The following is a 19135-nucleotide window of genomic DNA, read 5'->3' on the forward strand; positions in this document are numbered from 1 at the left end:
TTTGGAAGCAGCCCAATAGGTTGGGGTCCATTCGGTGTCAGTCCATTTCAATTTGCTATTTGGATTGGAATCTGATCTGTTAAATCTGACACTCTGTTTCATTCCTATTAACTATAATGGGGAGCCTAAAATGGCTAACTTTTTTTCCCTTTTCACATGTGGATGAAATTTGCAGGCAAAAGGAGCCTGTCCAAAGTGAATTAAGCCTGAAAATTTCAGGTAGATCCACACATGGGATTCTGTGCAGGTAATTTTAGAAGTTCCCCTCCCCCTCTTAACTTTTAAATTTTCTGTTGGAATTGGATGCAAATTGCAGACATGGATGCCCCCTTCTAAGGAGATGAAGCCTGCCAAATTTCAACAAAATAGCTGCAGTGGTTCTCCCTTAAGAGTAGACCTTACAATTTTGAGGGGAAAAACAAATCATATTTCCTCCTGTAGTTTTTTATGGGCAGTAAATCTGAAAACTGGGACAAGTGGGACGTGCCTCTGGGTGAGAAACCTGCTGAGGTTCATACAAATAGGTCTAGGGACTATCATGCTGGGTGGTTTTTACCTTTGTTATAAAAACTGGAAAAGTCACTGCATTTTTTCACTGCTCCCACTTCCTGAAAATATACTCTGTGAAAAAGAAAGAGCACCATTTTTTTTTTAAAAAAAGTGTTTGTAAGGAAAAATAACAATTGGGAAAGAAGCAGACTATCCTAGTGGCCTAACTCGGCTATCTGCACCCTGTTCTTGCAGCTAAAACTTGGAGGAAAATGATGATCCACATGAAAAACAACTCTGTTTATTTACTTCAACATCCCTTCTTAAAATCATTGTAATTGAAGTAGCCTCAGAAAATAATTCACTGTAATTAAGAGCTAGATCTGTTCATCAAAATGGAATATCACCTCCACATCTTCACCCCCTCCTTTCTCAAGCTCTGGACATTTTTCCAGGTTTGCCATGTTATCTGGGGTACAAACAGAGCCAATGCAAACTCCTACTGTGTCCCAAAGAGCTCCCTTGGTTTTGTTTTTTTCCGTGCTGGAAAAAACACACACAAATCTTTGCAAATCCCACTTTTGCAAGGATAAGAAACAAATGGGGCAAAATTGAAGAGTCCTGCATGTATGTTCCCATTCAAATGGAGATCTGTATCAACACTGATTACTAGAATGAAGCTAGACGTATCCACCATTAGCAGATGTGTGTGGAATATGCTGCTATTAGCCAAACAATGGGGCCAGTGTTACTACCAGAATAATAGCAACTGCATCCAAAGTGTGGCCATGGTCACATGTTAGGAGGCCATGGTCTCTGCAAATATAACAGGAGGCAAAAGCCAGAGGAGCTGGTCGCTTGTAGCCAAAGCAAGCAAAGAATCCTGTGGCACCTAAAAAAAGACTTCAGGGCTTACTTTTGACTGGATCATGCCCTAACAGTTTTTGCATGAGTGTTTAGCCGGAGCTTTGTGCCTTTGTTTGTTTGTTTGTTTATATTCTGTCTTTCTTCTATCAAACTCAGGCCAGCCTACAGGGGGCTCTGAAGTGGTCTCTTATCTTTGCACTAACCAGCCCAAACCTGTTTAGCTTCAGCAAGGTTGCTACATCATGTGCCTTCAGACCATAGTCTGGGACTGACATTATCAAACCGCCCTGGGCTCCTGCTGGGAGGAAGGGTGGGATATAAATCAAATAGCAAACAAACCAACAAGCCATAGAGCTTTGAAACTTAAGAGCAAGAAAGGCAGTTTGAAAAACATGGTCTAGGATAGTGTTTCCCAACTAGTGGGCCACCAGATGTTGTTGGACCACAATTCCCATCTTTCCTGACCATTGGCAATGCTGGCTGAGGCTGATGGGAGTTGTGGTCCAACAACATCTGGTGGCCCACTAGTTGGGAAACGCTGGTCTAGGAGAATGTGACCCTAACTTAGAGGCCTGCAGGGTGTGTATGAGGGAGATGATTATGCTATGAGAAAGAGTTGGTCCAATTCTGTTTTTTCCTTTGAAAATTGTAATGTTCAGTTTCCAGAATGCAATCTTACATGGACAATAAATGGAAACCTAGTAGCTGTAGATCTAGGGTTGAAGATTAGCCACCCAGGAAGCACATAACAATTTTATCAATTTCCTGTCTTGCAGAGCCAACTTGTGACCCTGTTCTGGAGATATCTGCAGTGACTTCCAATTCATTTACAATAACTTGGAAATTTGATCATCTTAATGAGTCCCATCCTGGTTTTATCAGAGGCTATAATGTTTACTTGAAAATGGAACAGGGAAACTGCTCATTACCGGAATTTGAACCACTTCCAGGTAGCTGGTTCCAAAAGTTCAGGATAGTATGTATGCGCACCACATTCAGGCATTATAGCCAAGCGTAAATGAACAGTTGAATGGGACTGTGCTGTACCAAGTAGCTCCTCTCCTATCATTGCGTGTGCTCTCTCTCTGGATTATCCATACATACAGCACAAACATCTTCAGTGAAGTGTCCTATTGCTCAGGGTTCCAGATTGCATGGAAATCTGTGCATGTACAGTTGTACGCACAAAGGTCCCCTGGAGGAGCAGCTGATGTGGTAAGGCAGTGCTACAGAGCCATCCTCCTGACAACAGTGTTGATGCTGCATACTTGGATGGTGCTGGGTCTGAGAAGGTGGCAGTGAGTTTGGGGTTGCATGGGTGCACTGATGGGAATGCCACATTATCTCAGCTGGTGTGCCCATGTAGTCCTGAACATGCCTTGCTCTGACCTGCATCATCCAGATAAGCAGCAGTGATGGCAGGGGGGAGGGGCTCTGGAACACTGGCCTACCACACCCCTTTTCTGCAGATGTTTGCTTTGTATGGTCACATGCCAGGATAGAGGCTACTCAATGCAGGGCTGCTCACATGTTGGTTTTGCACATGAGTATGATGTCTAAAGAGGGTGTGGCACATGAATACTGAGCCAGGTATCATTTAGGCTGTTCTCAAAGGCAAAGGAAAAGATGTGGCAGCGTCCAGAGGAAAGGTGGGCAAATGAAGCTAGGTCCATGAGAAAAGGTCAGGAAGAGGAAGCCAAGAGTTCTAGTTATGAGGTGCCAGCACAGGAACCTTCATCCAGTGTCGAAGGGAAAAAACCAACACTAACATTTTTGGGGTATATTTTCTACCTCAATGAGATTTCCAGTGCATGGTGGACTATTATCTTGACTCCAGAAAACATTTGTATCTGTGGTATCAGAAGAAGTGTGCTTAACAATACCCAAACACCCAGAGCCAGAAAACACTTATTCAGAGGAGGTGGAATGTTGTTCATTGTTGACTTGTCCCTGACCATTTTTCTATGAAAAAACTATGGGGCGTTTTTACTACCCCAATCCGCTAACATTGGCCAGGGTAGTAAAATATACCCCAATACATATCTGGGACATTTTATGCTGCCAGTGTTTTTGTTTGTTTGTTTCCAGAAGGAAAACAGCAAGTGGTTACTGGCTGAAATTTGGGGGCATTGTATGGGTGACAATTTGTAACAATGTCCTAGAAAGACTACCCTGTAGGTCTACTTTGTGTGTAAATTGCACAATGAAAACTGTGCTGGGGTAGGTTTCTGCTCCACAAAATTGGATGAAGTTAAGAATTTGAGAGTCAAGCTTGAGAAGCAAGGAGCATAGAACGGGTATTTGTCCATGGAACATTATTGCTGGAGACTTTCCCTGATTGCTCCTCCCCTTCTGATGCTAGGCAAGTGGCAATTGGTGAGAAGACTTTTGTGTGTGTGTGCATCTATGATGCCCCGTGTAAAGAATATACTCCCCAAGATTTGCCTGGTGCCTTATTTATGTTTTTTAAACATTAGTTGGACTTGATTTTAAGCTATAGGTCTGGTTTTAAGCTATAGGTCTGATTGTGTGTCCTAGCTTCTGCTGTTAATATTATTTTGATTGCTTTCATCGTGTCATCATTTTTGTCATCAGCTGCCCAGGAAGCATTTATACGTGGGGGAAGTATACACATTTAAAAAGAAATCAACAGTGCAAAGGGGGAAAGCCTTAGACTGTAGCAAAAGGTGACACATTGACCTTGCAGACTTCAGGCTTGTGAGAACTGCTTTGGTTTGCTGCTGTTTTTAGAACTGAGATCCACCACCTGGAGTCAGTTGCAAAATGGTGTCTTGGTAGGGTGGACATAGAATGAAGAAACAGGGGACCTCTGAGCACTTTTGAGTTCACAATCTTCTTTGACTCTTGGTTGTCTCATCCCCTCCTGCCCCCTTGCTAGCCTAATTTGTGGAGGGTGGAAGCCTTTTAGTTACTGCTATTATTAAACCACTGGGAGTCCAAAATTCTTGCCGATCTACTGCAAATAACTCCAGTTTTTTTAATCACTGAATCCTAATCTACCTTCTATTTTCCCCTGAGCTGATGTGCGTCTTTCTCCTGCTGACCTGAAAGGAATCGTATTATAGATTCTGTTTGTGGTTTACATAGTGCCAGCGTGCTGTGTGTGAAAGGGACACATCCGATATAAATGATACCATAGATGGGAAGGACATACCTCTTCAGATCTGATGGCTGGAAGCTGAATGATTGGCCTGACGTCAGTGAAAAGCATTGTGATTTCCATTCAGATTCATCTCATTTAAACATGGAACTCCACACTTGATCAAGTGGGGAGCATGCATGTATGAATCTGTATCACAGAGACAGGGAACTTGTAGCCATCCAAATCTTGTTGGACTGCACTCCCATCAGCCCTGACAATTTATTTATTTATTGCACTTGTATACCGCCCCATAGCCGAGGCTCTCTGGGCAGTTTACAGCAACCAAAAACATTAAAACAAATATACAATTTAAAACACATATTTTAAAAACAATTTAAAACACAATTTAAAATTTTTAAACAATTTAAAACACATGCTAAAATTCCTGGGAGAAAAGGAAAGCCTTGACCTGGTGCCGAAAGGATAACAGTGTTGGCGCCTGTGTTTGCTGGGGTTGATGTTGGAGTCCAAAAAACTGGAATGCAGAGGGCCACAGGTTCCTCACTTCTGATATATTAGATGGACAAGAACAGCAGTGAACATTCAGGGATTGACGAAAGATGGCAGCAGTAAGGATGTGAGCAGATAAAGTGACTCGAGGATGATTCAGGAAAAGGTTTCATTTTTAAAATTTTAAAAGGTTCTTTGAGGAGTGGGGCTTGGAGGAGCATAGAGACTTGACACAGCCAGATACTAGTACTCTTCTTTGCCTGCCATAGCCTCTGTTTCTAAATGCAGATAATCCAGCAGTATGCGCCCACACCATAACAGATCTGAAGGAAAAGAAATTTACTGTGAGACACCTGAAGCCCAACACCATTTACCAGGCTACAGTTCAAGCTTACAGTGTCAACCATAAAAAAATCTCTAACTACTTTTCAACAGTAACTACACAATCTGATGGTAAGTCTTATAAAATTTAATGTTTCAATGTATTTGTATGTTTTTATTCTGTACGTCGCCCAGAGTGGCTGGACAACCAGCCAGATGGGCGACTAATAAATCTAATAAATAAATAAAAAAAATGTGTTTGCTTGATTGATTAAAGGAGTAACCAGTCATTTCCATTAGTGTTTTGTATTGCTTTTAAAGGTTATTCTGTTGATGTACACTGCCTGGATGTTTTGTGAGAGGGTGGAATATAAATACTTTTATAGATAAATAACACCAGCGTGGTGCCTTCTGAATGCTGTGGAAGTCTGGCTCCCATCTTCCCTCAGACCAACAACATTGGGAGGGTATCACACTGTGCACTCCTGGATTAAATTCCAGTTGAATATTTTAAACAAGGCATTTATGGATATTTTTTTCTGGAACTGAAAACCAATTTATGTTTGGAAAATACCAATTTTCTACCATTTTAAAATCTCTGTGTGTGTCTGCCTGCCTGTCTAAGAGCCTGTCTATTCTTAATATTGTTTAAAAACAACAGGAAGGGAATAAATACAGTGCCTTGCAAAAGTAATCCGACCCCTGACCAATGCTCTCATATTACTGAATTACAAATGTTACATTGTAATTTTGTTCTGTATGATATTTTATTTTGAAACACTGAAACTCACAAGGTCAAAGCAACATTGGAGTGGTTCAAGAACAAAAAGGTAAATGTCCTACAGTGTCCCAGTCAAAGTCCTGATCTCAATCCCATTGACAATCTGTGGCTCTATTTGAAAATTGCGGTCTACAAGCGATATCCAACCAACCTGAATGACCTGGAGTGAATCTGCCAAGAGTGGGCCAGAATTCCTCTGACACTGTGTGCAAAGCTGGTACATACCTACCCCAAAAGACGTAAAGCTGTTATTGCAGCGAAAGGTGGCTCTACCAAATATTAATGTATGTGTGGGTGTGTGTGTGTGTGTGGTGAATACTTATGCAAGCAACATGATTCAGTTTTTTATTTCTTACAAACATTTCCCAACATAAAACTAATGTCATCTTATAATAATTGCTTTTGAGTTTCAGTGTTTCCAACTAAAATATCATACAGAAAAAAATCACAATGTACCATGTATAATTCAGTAATATGAGAGCATTAGTAAGGGTCTGATTACTTTTGCAAGGCACTGGATGTACAATTGAGTTCTCAAAGAACTCAAATGTGAAATTGCTGATCTGCTAACTAAAATATGTAACTTGTCCCTCGGGTCCTCCTCCATGCCTGAGGACTGGAAAGTGGCAAATGTAACGCCAATCTTCAAAAAGGGATCCAGAGGGGATCCCGGAAATTACAGGCCAGTTAGCTTAACTTCTGTCCCTGGAAAACTGGTAGAAAGTATTATTAAAGCTAGATTAACTAAGCACATAGAAGAACAAGCCTTGCTGAAGCAGAGCCAGCATGGCTTCTGCAAGGGAAAGTCCTGTCTCAGTAACCTATTAGAATTCTTTGAGAGTGTCAACAAGCATATAGATAGAGGTGATCCAGTGGACATAGTGTACTTAGACTTTCAAAAAGCTTTTGACAAGGTACCTCACCAAAGACTTCTGAGGAAGCTTAGCAGTCATGGAATAAGAGGAGAGGTTCTCTTGTGGATAAGAAATTGGTTAAGCAGCAGAAAGCAGAGAGTAGGAATAAACGGACCGTTCTCCCAATGGAGGGCTGTAGAAAGTGGAGTCCCTCAAGGATCGGTATTGGGACCTGTACTTTTCAACTTGTTCATTAATGACCTAAAATTAGGAGTGAGCAGTGAAGTAGCCAAGTTTGCTGACGATACTAAATTGTTCAGGGTTGTTAAAACAAAAAGGGATTGCGAAGAGCTCCAAAAAGACCTCTCCAAACTGAGTGACTGGGCGGGAAAATGGCAAATGCAATTCAATATAGACAAGTGTAAAATTATGCATATTGGAGCAAAAAATCTGAATTTCACATATACGCTCATGGGGTCTGAACTGGCGGTGACCGACCAGGAGAGAGACCTCGGGGTTGTAGTGGACAACATGATGAAAATGTCGACCCAGTGTGCGGCAGCTGTGAAAAAGGCAAATTCCATGCTAGGGATAATTAGGAAAGGTATTGAAAATAAAACAGCCGATATCATAATGCTGTTGTATAAATCTATGGTGCGGCCGCATTTGGAATACTGTGTACAGTTCTGGTCGCCTCATCTCAAAAAGGATATTATAGAGTTGGAAAAGGTTCAGAAGAGGGCAACCAGAATGATCAAGGGGATGGAGCGACTCCCTTACAAGGAAAGGTTGCAGCATTTGGGGCTTTTCAGTTTAGAGAAAAGGCGGGTCAGAGGAGACATGATAGAAGTGTATAAAATTATGCATGGCATTGAGAAAGTGGATAGAGAAAAGTTCTTCTCCCTCTCTCACAATACTAGAACTCGTGGACATTAAAAGAAGCTGAATGTTGGAAGATTCAGGACAGACAAAAGGAAGTACTTCTTTACTCAGCGCATAGTTAAACTATGGAATTTGCTCCCACAAGATGCAGAAATGGCCACCAGCTTGGATGGCTTTAAAAGAAGATTAGACAAATTCATGGAGGACAGGGCTATCAATGGCTACTAGCCATGATGGCTGTGCTGTGCCACCCTAGTCAGAGGCAGCATGCTTCTGAAAACCAGTTGCCGGAAGCCTGAGGAGGGGAGAGTGTTCTTGCACTCGGGTCCTGCTTGCGGGCTTCCCCCAGGCACCTGGTTGGCCACTGTGAGAACAGGATGCTGGACTAGATGGGCCACTGGCCTGATCCAGCAGGCTCTTCTTATGTTCTTATAATTTTTCTTCAACAGGAAATTGGTGGTTGCATCTCCTTCTGCCCCTTGTGATTGTACCGCTAATGCTCATATTTTGTGTGTGCATCTGGAAAAGTGAATTGTAAGTCCACACAATAATTCATTGAATTAATTATTAACTTCCATGCATAGGTACTCCCTACATGTACATCTTTTTTCCACTGAATGCCCTGTTAAGGATGGAGGAGCTCTTTCCAAGTGCTGCTTCAAGACTTGGTGCCAGTCTTAACCTCTGTACTGGTTAAGTGTTGGATGAGGATGGGGAAGACAATAGGACATCGTGTGAGACTAGGACTTGAGTGATGTTAGGCTAGTCACTATCTCCCAGAATTCCCCATTTTAAAGCCGATTTTGTGGCATTTTCGCATCATTTTGGCGCGGTGCGACCCATTATAGTCAATGGGTTCCGCTTTACGGCGATTTCCACTTTACGGCAGGGGCCTGGTCCCTAACCCACCGTATAAGCGGGGCCCTACTGTACACTAAGTTTGTCGGCATCACAACTGTTCAACTCTATTTGATTTTTGAACCAATTCTCAGAATTTTAATTTAGTTCTTTAATATTCTCCATATTTTCAAGAGTGCTGTGTTTTTAACAACGAAGTAAATTACTTCTCATTTCCCCCTCCCCTTTGTTTTTCCAGTATGACGAATTGCTTGAGAATCCCCCATCCTCATGTGAATGTTTTAAAGGTAAGATAAACAATCTAATAACACATTAAAAGGATGATGGAAGGTTCTCAGCCAAACAGGTTTATTGAAAGAGGGATATAGTTTGTTATGCGTTGGCATGATAGAAATATGATATAGGGGACAGTATTTCACTAACGTGTTCTATTAAGTGCAACCATTTCTCACTTTTTTGTGCACTTCCCTCCCCAAATCTGCTCCAGAGTGATAGGGGAGCAGGGGCATGCAGGAGGAGTAGTGGAGGGAAAGTCCCATTGTAAAAGCAGAAATATTTGCACTGACGGAATGTTCATAGAACACTACATTAGATACAACCCATGGTTTTATCCCATGATATGACAATGTTGGAAGGGACCTATAAGGCCATCGAGTCCAACCTCCCTCTCAATGCAGGAATCCACCGTAAAGCATACCCAACAGGTGCCTGTCTAGCTGCCTCTTGAATGCCTCCAGTGTTGGAGAGCTCACCACCTCCCTAGGCCATTGGTTCCATTGTCATAGTGCTCTAACAGTTAGGAAGTTTTTCCTGATGTTTAGCCACAATGTGGCTTCTGGAACTTGAGCCCATTATTCCATGTCTTGCACTCTGGGATGATCAAGAAGAGATCCTGGCCCTCCTCTGTGTAGTTGAAGAGTGCTATCCTATCTTCCCTCAGTATTCTCTTCTCAGGGCTAAAATATCCAGTTCCTGTTGAAAATGTTTGATGAACATCAGGTGGAGACACCTTGCACAAGTAGAGAGGGAACGGGGCAAGCAGGAGAAAGTTGTTTTTCGCATCTGTCTCTTGTGGTGACTGGGTTGGAGCCAAACTGAGGGTGGTATCCAACTGAACAGAGATGCTAGCATCACTTCTTTAGCTGTGCAATGTAACGGCCTGGCCCGGCCCCTAAATCTGCTCTGGAGTTCCTCCAACCCTCCAGAGCAGATTTAGGGGAGGGCACACAGGGTGAGGAGAGTGTGGGAAAATTACATTACACAGCTAAAAGACATTGCTGTAGCATCACTGTTCAGTTGGATACTCCCCCTAAGTTAATCGTGCTTTACTTTCATTGAAATCCAATGAGAGGTAAGTTAGTATGACTAACTTGAGTCCAATTGATTTGATTTCCAATGGGACTAAAACATGACTCACTGCAATTGTTCTGATTTCATGTTAGGCAAAGATGTGTGTGCGCCCCCCTGCAACATATTACTAGCTCTGCCCCCTTCACCGTTACCACTCCAGTCACACTCCAACTCACGGAGAGTAAACTTCTGAAGTTGGTAGCCATCTGTACTCTTGGAGGATCTTTGTACACTTTAGGACCCTGATTTTCCAGTGTTCTAAGATGCATGGGCAGCATCTATGATGGTCTGAGGGTCCCCGTGAAACTTTGCCCACCATGAGTTAAAAGGTAATGGGAGTGGAGATGGAGGTGAAACTAATGTTTTCACCTACACAGTTCCCTCTTCCCCTGTACTCACCTAACACAGGAGCAGAATGAATGTCTGGAGAGCACTTCAGTCTGGATCCAGCCCATTATTTTTAAGGATATACTCTGTAGTTTTAGTTTTTTGAGTCTGGTCTTAATTTGCTTGCTATCCATAGGTTGCACAGTGGAATGTTGGAACAATCAAAATAAGTGACATCCCTCCCAGCACATTACAAGTGATAGAGAAGCATCCCGTGCAGTCTGCGCTAGGAATGTTTGTAGAAAATGTGACCTACTTTGATCCAAACATCTACCAGAGCCTACAATCACAACAGGCAGCAAGCAAGAAACCCAACTTACCTTTGACATCCTACAAGCCACTCCAACATCTTAGTTTTACAAGCACTGCCATCAGACACCTGCCAGAAATGAGTCAAGACCATTTAAATTACCTCTCTCAAACGGAAGTGCCTCTCTGTGTGGGTCAGGGAGGTGACTTCACTAGTTCTGTTGGGCCCAGGCAGCTGTTAGATTACAAACCCCAGTTGGCCGAAGGATCCGAAGCAAATTCACCTGTATCGGATGAAATAATGCATTTAACTGCTACACACTGGTGACCTCTGCACAGGAGCTGCTTCTAGATAGACAGAAGTTCATCCTAGCCACTGAAGTGGAAACAGAAAGTGACATTTACTAACACTCCTTCTGATAGTGTCAGTGGAGACAGTTTGTAAATATTTTCTCTTCTGCCTTAGAATTGGATTATCTACTTAGGCAACAGTCTTACTGTGAGGTGGAGAAAGATTTTGTGGAAGTTTCTTTGCCACACCCAGGACCCTGCTGGTTCCTTCTGGCTAGGGTGGGAAAAGGCAGCTTTCCTCCTCTCTCCTGTCCCTAACCCCTACTGATAATAAAAAGAGGGAAATCAAGCATGTAAGTTCCATGGTGACTTCAGGTCTGATCCAGTGGGGAAGTGTCGGATCCTGTGGATTTCAGGTCACCCATTCCCACTACCAGGTTCCATCCCTGATGGAGCTCTGCTGGCATTGCATCTACGTGCTTTCTGCTGGCATGGCTGAACTCCAGGAATATAAGTGCTGTCTCATGGGTAGCACTCCTTTTCAGTTGACCTTTGGATTGCTCTATATTTTATTTAAGACTTTTATGAGTTGCCTTTCCACTCAGAATCTGAGCACTCAACAAGATGTATACAATTTAAAAACAGATTCTACATATTCAAACAAGCAATTAAGTGTAACACTACAATAAGCAAAAACAAAACAGCAGTGGCAAAAGAAATGCCTGCCTCCACTACAAAAGAAAGAGAAACTAGATGAGCCAAGTCAATCAGCTGAAAGATCAGGTGTGGAATTTAAATAACCAGGATATAGAGGATTCTGGATATCTGAAGACATGCTTTCTGTCTGTGTCTGAGTGCAAAACGGCAGGGTGTGGGAAAGTATCTGACTAACCAAAACATGTCTTTGTAGCTCCTTGTCCTTGAAGTGTCTTGCTTATGACAGCGTAGTCAGCTTCAAAGTGTTACACCCCTAGTTAGCAAGTACTCCCTAACAACCACCTCAGCAACTTATAGATAATTGGGGTGCTCTGAATTAAAGGAATTTCTTGTGTATTACGCATGCTTGAAATGTGCGAGTGCTCTCTCCTGAAGTCTTTGTTCTTTGAAAAACTATAAAGGCCTGCGCCATCTTTTAGGGAGTTAGAGTCAGTGCAGTTTTCCGCTTGGCTCCCAGCGCTGCATGCTTTGAATAAACTTGAAATCTGCTTCAGTTATAAAAGCCTCTGAGTGAATTCTTCCACACAGGCAAAAGGGAAGCTGCCGAAGAATGCTGATAAAACTGTCTGCCTGGCTGGGGCTGCTGGGAGGTACAGGCTGGTGGACAGCAAGAAGGTAGTGAAGGCTCCTTTGACGGCTGGCCTGGAAGCACGTTTTCTGCAGAATCTCAAAGCGCTCCCTCCCTGGAAATATCAGAACATGATTTGGCAATGCAGTTAGCAGGGGACAGATGAAGACCACACTTGGTGAGGAGAAAATGGAGTTATTTATTTAATTATTCTATTTATTACATTTGTATACCACCCCATAGCCAAAGCACTTAAAGAACAGATCCTCATCAAAATATCAGATGTTGAAATAAGATTAAAGCTTTTGAAACCAACATGAATTTGAAAAAAAAGGTTTTAATGTGGCAGAACCCAAACTGTAGGCCTCCAGTGGAATATGCATAGTGCTTAACATTCCCATTCATTTCAATACCCAAAAAACTTCAAAAGCATTTCCCAGCAATTTGAGTGGGGAAGAGGCAATATTATGCTCCTTTCCTTCCTTCTAAAAATGGAAATTTTCCTTACCGTGAATTTCTATTTGTAGATAGGGCTGGAGGACATTCCTGGTTAGGGATGGCTCCTACTGGTCGTGACAGGGTCTAGAAACTCCTTAGTCTCCTCTGCAGGGGGAGGAGTCATCCAGACCCAGCTGACAGAGCAAGAACTCCTCAACCCCATCAACGCCAACCATGCAGAGGTTTATTAAGCAGATGCCTGTACAAAGTAGTAACTAGGAAAAAGTAATAACCAGAGACAAAAACAGACAACTGGCAAAAAACTTCACACAAAATGAGATACACGTACTAGACATTGTGTGAAAATGTAAGACGCTAGCAGAATGCCTGAAGCCCCCAACCCCTTGCTCCAGAAGGCCATAGCAGAGGAAGGAGAGGTGGGTGGAATGTCCTCCAGACCTATCTACAAATAGAAATTCATGGTAAGGAAAATTTCCATTTTTGCTAGATAGGGCTGGAGGACATTCCTGATTAGGGATATAACAGAGCAGTATCCACATCCCCAGGTGGGCTTCTTCTGTGTGAAACTAGTGATTTAACACCTTCTAGCAGACACAGCATCAGGTGAGGAACAGGAACCTATTTTATAATGTCTGATGAGGGTGTGTGGAGAGGCCCACGTGTTCCCCTACAGATGTCCATGATTGGGAAACCGCCCGTGCATGATGCAAAGGCAGCCATCCCTCTAACAGAATGTGCTGTGATACCCGCTGCAGGGTCCTTACCCAATGCCTCATAGGACTAAGCTATGGCCACCCTTAACCAGCGAGAGATGGAAGAGGTAAATACCTTCTTTCCCTTAGAGTTCCCCAAGAAAGAAAGAAATGATGATTCGGGATGTCTAAACTTCAGTGTGCAGTGTGATGTCCCTATAGTTTGATAACTGTAAATATGGTAAGTGCGGGTTTATTAAGCGATATATGGTAAGTGACTGAGTGAGAGGAGGGAGTACATGGGCTAGAATGCTGGAGAATGTTGGATGATGATTGGTTGAGTGTTTGAATTGCTGAAGTTATAAATGAGAGGATGAGAGTTGAGTCAGGGGGAGTTGTTGAGAGGAGTGATTGGCAGAGTTCTGAGGGAGGTTTGGATTCTATTTGGCTGGTATTTCAGACAGTACTGAAGGGGTGTAGGAAAATAAACCACCACTGTGGGCTGTTTGGCAGGAGCAGAAGGGAACATTGTTATTTTATTTTATGCCCTGTGGCCAGAAACTGAAATGAGGTCTCGGGTGCCACAGGCTGTTCCTTAATTTACCAGAAAAACAGCCTGGCCAGAGCCAAGGAGCCAGGGTAAAATATCAGGTGTGGATTCCAATTTGTCCCCTGAAAACTAGAACAGAAGCAGCCTCAGATTTCTGGTTCCATGAGAACTGGGTACAAACGGCTGGGACAAACTGCTGGAGGAGCTCAAAGGGTGAGATCCCACAAAATGGCTGCCAAAAGAAGATCTGTGGGATTTCCTCCAAATATAACTTGTAGCTCCGAGTTACCCTGGCTTGTGTGTCTCCTTCATGTAGGGTATCTTCCCCAAGGAAGAGGCCCCTTAATATCCTGGGAATATATATAGCATCTAACCAGGATAGAGACTAGGATCCTTGCTGCAAACACGAAATGCTTCTTTGCCTATTTAGTAGGCAGCTTTGATTTACATGGGAACGCCCATTCTGCATCCCACACATCATCAAAAGCCTGAGGACAACAACCAGCTTCGCACCAGTCAACAGAAAACCTTTTTAGCTCCCACTGAATTAAACTGGGCATGGGCATCGCCTCCCCCCTCAGTTTCTCAGAACTGCAGCACTCTACGCGCCTTCAGAAGAAGGGATTGAAAAACCTCTAGGGCAAAGAGCCTAGGTTGCGCGTGGGTCAGCTCTAGATCCTTTCCCGATGACTCCCCCTCTTCCCTGGCAGGTTCAGGGGAATCACCCAAATCAGACAATGCCCCCTGTTGGCCATAGAGCTGCTTGGGTGACTGTCCTTGTACCTGCAACACCTGGACCATAGTGGGTGTGGGGTATGCGTGTGTCTGAGTGTCTGATCAGTCCTGTTGACTCATAACGCCCTCTACCAGTCCACTGCATCCAGTGAGATCCTTGTGTCCCACCATGGGCGCTGCCTGAACCCCCCCCACTGCACAATATGACAGCGAATGGGAGTATGTCACCCAGGTGGATGTCAGGTAGAATGAGAGGGGGATCTGGTATAGCTGTAGCACTATGGCAAACTGCTATATCTCCTCTCCAGGCATGAGTCACTAGAGTGACATCTGAGCCTCCACTTTCCCTTATGGGATCGCCTGCTTGAGAGCCTGCCCCGCTTACTTTTAAGGGCACGGTGAATGGGGCCAATGATTTCAAAGAAGATAAACTCCTTGACCCCAGACATGAACTTAAGAAACTGAGAATGGGGGGGGGGACTTCCATACCTTCAGCAGGAATACCCACCCAGCCCGCTGCCCCCGCTTGGGGTTGGGGAGAGTGCAGACTGATAGCTTGTTGAGCCTTGTGCTGGCAGCTCAGGAAAAAAGTCCAGGAAACCGCTGCAATGGCAAACTGCCGTAGCAGGCGCCGCTGTACCCCCTGCTGCCGTGCAAGACCCGATTTTGGGGTAGATACCCCCAGGCAGCACACCTCACTGGTTCTTCTCAGAAAGGGGGGAACCAGATCCCATGATCCTGCTCAGCACGAGTGTGGTGAAAACTCAGCTCCACGGAGGAAGAAGTCAGTCTCCCTTTAAAAGTGGCTAAAGCATTGTGGCCAGCCATACTCCATTGCTCTCAAGAACGCCTCACATGGTGCTAAACTGCCCAGCTGGACTGAACGGTCCTCCCAAGCCCCAGACCCACGATGTGAAGGCGGGAGGGGAGAAGAAAACAGTAAAGGATGGAGACAGAAGAGAGAAATAAGGTGAGGAGGACGACTGAAAGCAGAAAGAGCAGAAAAACAGCAAAAAACAGATGTAAAAGGAAGTTCTGAGCATAGAGAAGACCCAACCTTCAAAGGTCACAGGCAGGGCTGGTCTGGGGGGGCGGGATGACTCCTCCCCCCGGAGAGTAGACTAAGAAGTTTCTAGACCCTGCTTGTCCAGTAGGACGAGCCATCCCTAACCAGGAATGTCCTCCAGCCCTATCTAGCAAATAAGAACATTCATAAGGATGTTCATAATCTCAGCCCTGCATACAGGAGTTGCTAGATTATTGGCCCAAGGCCAATCTTTCAAGGCTTCCCTTTCCAGAGAGATGCAACATTACAGGTTGCAAGTTAACTCACACTGGCTGAGGAGTTTGAGCAACTGACAGCAGTCCTTCTGTTTGTCGGGCATTCATCTCATCGTTGGAAGAAGTCATTCCACCTTCCAGCAGGCTGTTTATTTCCCTTATTTATAGGCCACCCTATAAACAAAAAAATTGTTTGGGTTGCTTGTGGAATAAAGCATGCAATTGTTCCAGCTGCTCTTCCATCAGGCTATGGGAAAGAGAAGGGACTAGAGAGCTGTTCCCTCTGCTCTGCTGAGAGATTAGCAGCTTCTGGCTCCTCCTTGTCCTTGAAAACTTTCCATTCTAGTTGGTCATTACATGGACTCTGTAAGGATAGTACATACCCAAGTTTCTTTTTGTTCCTGCTCCCACCCCTTTCCCTTGTGTCATGCCTTTTAGATGGTGAGGCTGACGGCGGGGGATTCTCTTCTCATTGATATTTGTAAGCCAGTTTGGGAGCTTTTTCTTGACTAAAGAGCAGGAAAAAATGCTTAAAATAAATAATATAATTAGGGGAAGACATAGAAGAGGACAACAAAAAGGGTAGAACAAGAGCCTGTGATGTCCCTGTATTTTAATATCTGTAAATATGGTAAGTGCAGGTTTATTAAGTGATACATGGTAAGTGACTGAGTAAGAGGGGGGAGTACATGGGCTAGAATGCTGGAGAATGTTGGATGATGATTGGCTGAGTGTTTGAATTGCTGAAGGTATAAATGAGAGGATGATAGTTGAGTTGGGGGGGAGTTGTTGGCAATTGGTTGTGGAGTGTGGATTGGAGTTGGTTGTGGGTTGGATTATATTTGGCTGGTATTTAGGCAGAATATATAAGACTGGAAACATAAAGAGTGACACTAAATGAAACCATACACTTCTTGAACATTCCTAAAGTAATCTTGTTGTCACCTGGTGTTATCAAATAAATACTTTTATTGGTTTACCTAAAGCCTGATCCTTGGCTGGGGATACACAGACCAGAAAGGAGGGCAGGGTAATTACCAAGGCTGGAGGGAAACAGTATCAAATAAATGGTGGCAGCAGTGAAGGGAGATATTGTAACATTGTCAAGTATCCAGAGCAACCCAGGATTGTATGCTTTATAGACAAAGATACAAGAGGGTTGGAGACAGCAAGGGCACCCAGACACAAAGTAACAAGCCATAGGGAGACTAAAGCGAAGTCTCTAGCAGTATTGTTTACAGGGAGTGACTGGTGCTGCCTAGCAGTGGGATCTTGTGAGATCTGTGCTAGAGCATGTGAGAGAACAAATAAAAACCGAGATCCTGACAGGTGGTGGCCCTGGTGGGAGTATCACAGGTAGAGCCAGCTGGTGAGATCGTCACAGAGCCCTGTTCCAAAAGATTAGAGAAATTAAAGGGAAATTTAAACCAAGAGTAGGGATGTTGAATAATCAACAGGGGGACACACTGACTGACCGAGAAGAAATAAAAGGAAGATGGAAGCAATACACTGAAGAACTCTATAAAAGAGATGCCAGGATGACATTCATTCACGGAAGAACCGTATGATGAAGAACCAGAAATTTTAGAATGCGAGGTGAAAGCTGCTCTTAAAATACTTGGAAAAAACAAATCACCAGGAATAGATGGCATACCAATAGAGTTGCTACAAGCTACTGAGACTGAATCTGTCCAAATTTGGACAAAAATCTGTCAAGAAATATGGAAAACTTAACAATGGCCCACAGACTGGAAGCGTTCCATATACATCCCAATTCCAAAGAAAGGGGATCCCAGGGAATGCAGTAATTATCAAATTATTGCCTTAATATCCCATGCAAGTAAAGTAATGCTCAAGATTCTACAATAAAGGCTCTTACCATATATGGAGTAAGAAATGCCAGACGTCCAAGCTGGATTCAGAAAGGGAACAGGCACCAGAGATCATATTGCAAACATACATTGGATAATGGAATGGAGCAAGGAATTTCAAAAGAAAATCACCCTATGCTTTATAGATTACAGCAAAGCCTTTGACTATGTAGATCATGAAAAACTATGGAATGCTTTAAAAGAAATGGGGGTGCCACAGCATCTGATTGTCTTGATGCACAACCTATACTCTGCACAAGAGGCTACTGTAAGGACAGAATATGGAGAAACCGATTGGTTCCCCATCGAAAAGGGTGTGAGACGGGTGTATTTTATCACCCTATTTGTTTAATCTATATGCAGAACATATCATATGGAAAACAGGTTTGGACCAAGATGAAGGAGGTGTGAAAATTGGAGGGAGAAATATCAATAATTTAAGATATGCAGATGATACCATACTACTAGCAGAAACCAGTAATGATTTGAAATGAATGCTGCTGAAAGTTAAAGAGGAAAGCACAAAAGCAGGACTACCACTGAACATCAAAAAGACTAAAGTAATGACAACAGAAGATTTATGTAACTTTATAGTTGACAATGAGGACATTGAACTTGTCAAGGATTATCAATACCTTGGCACTGTCATTAACCAAGATGGAGAAAATAGTCAAGAAATCAGAAGGCTAGGACTGGTGGGGAGGGCAGCTGTGAGAGAACTAGAAAAGGTCCTCAAATGCAAAGATGTATCACTGAACACCAAAGTCAGGATGATTCAGACCATGGTATTCCCGATCTCCATGTATGGATGTGAAAGTTGGACAGTGGAAAAAAGCGGGTAAGAGAAAAATCAACTCATTTGAAATGTGGTGTTGGAGGAGAACTTTGCGGATACCATGGACTGTGAAAAAGACAAATAATTGGTTGTTAGAACAAATTAAACCAAAACTATCACTAGAAGCTAAAATGAAACTGAGGTTATCATACTTTGGACATATCATGAGAAGACATAATTCATTAGAAAAGATAATGCTGGGAAAAACAGAAGGGAGTAGAAAAAGAGGAAGGCCAAACAAGAGATGGATTGGTTCCATAAAGGAAGCCACAGACCTGAACTTACAAGATCTGAACAGGGTGGTTCATGACAGATGCTCTTGGAGGTCACTGATTCATAGGGTGACCGTAAGTTGTAGTCGACTTGGAGGCACATAACTACAACAGGGGAAGTTGTGTGCCTAGCATGCTCAGTGTGCATGTTTCTAAGCAGTTCAGCTGGAAAAGCTTGCAACTTTACAACTGTTCCAATGATATAATGTATGT

General features: G+C 43.3%; 1 protein-coding gene across 7 annotated transcripts in view; it reads left to right on the forward strand.

Annotated features, from left to right (window-relative positions):
• OSMR (oncostatin M receptor) overlaps nucleotides 1-19135 on the forward strand; it is a 97865-nt gene that overhangs the window by 67305 nt on the left and 11425 nt on the right. For 6 of the 7 annotated variants that reach the window (XM_061616801.1, XM_061616825.1, XM_061616835.1 and 3 more), the window contains 5 exons: nucleotides 2133-2306; nucleotides 5258-5422; nucleotides 8257-8341; nucleotides 8904-8952; nucleotides 10539-12405. In XM_061616801.1, coding sequence (XP_061472785.1) covers nucleotides 2133-2306; nucleotides 5258-5422; nucleotides 8257-8341; nucleotides 8904-8952; nucleotides 10539-10979 — 914 coding nt within the window. In that variant the 3' untranslated portion in view covers nucleotides 10980-12405. Of the gene's footprint in view, nucleotides 1-2132; nucleotides 2307-5257; nucleotides 5423-8256; nucleotides 8342-8903; nucleotides 8953-10538; nucleotides 12406-13528; nucleotides 13620-19135 lie in introns of all 7 variants that reach the window. The other variant, XM_061616816.1, reaches the window with a different exon arrangement.

This window comes from Rhineura floridana, chromosome 1 (assembly GCF_030035675.1).
Source record: "Rhineura floridana isolate rRhiFlo1 chromosome 1, rRhiFlo1.hap2, whole genome shotgun sequence".
In the NCBI taxonomy this organism is placed as follows: domain Eukaryota; kingdom Metazoa; phylum Chordata; class Lepidosauria; order Squamata; family Rhineuridae; genus Rhineura; species Rhineura floridana.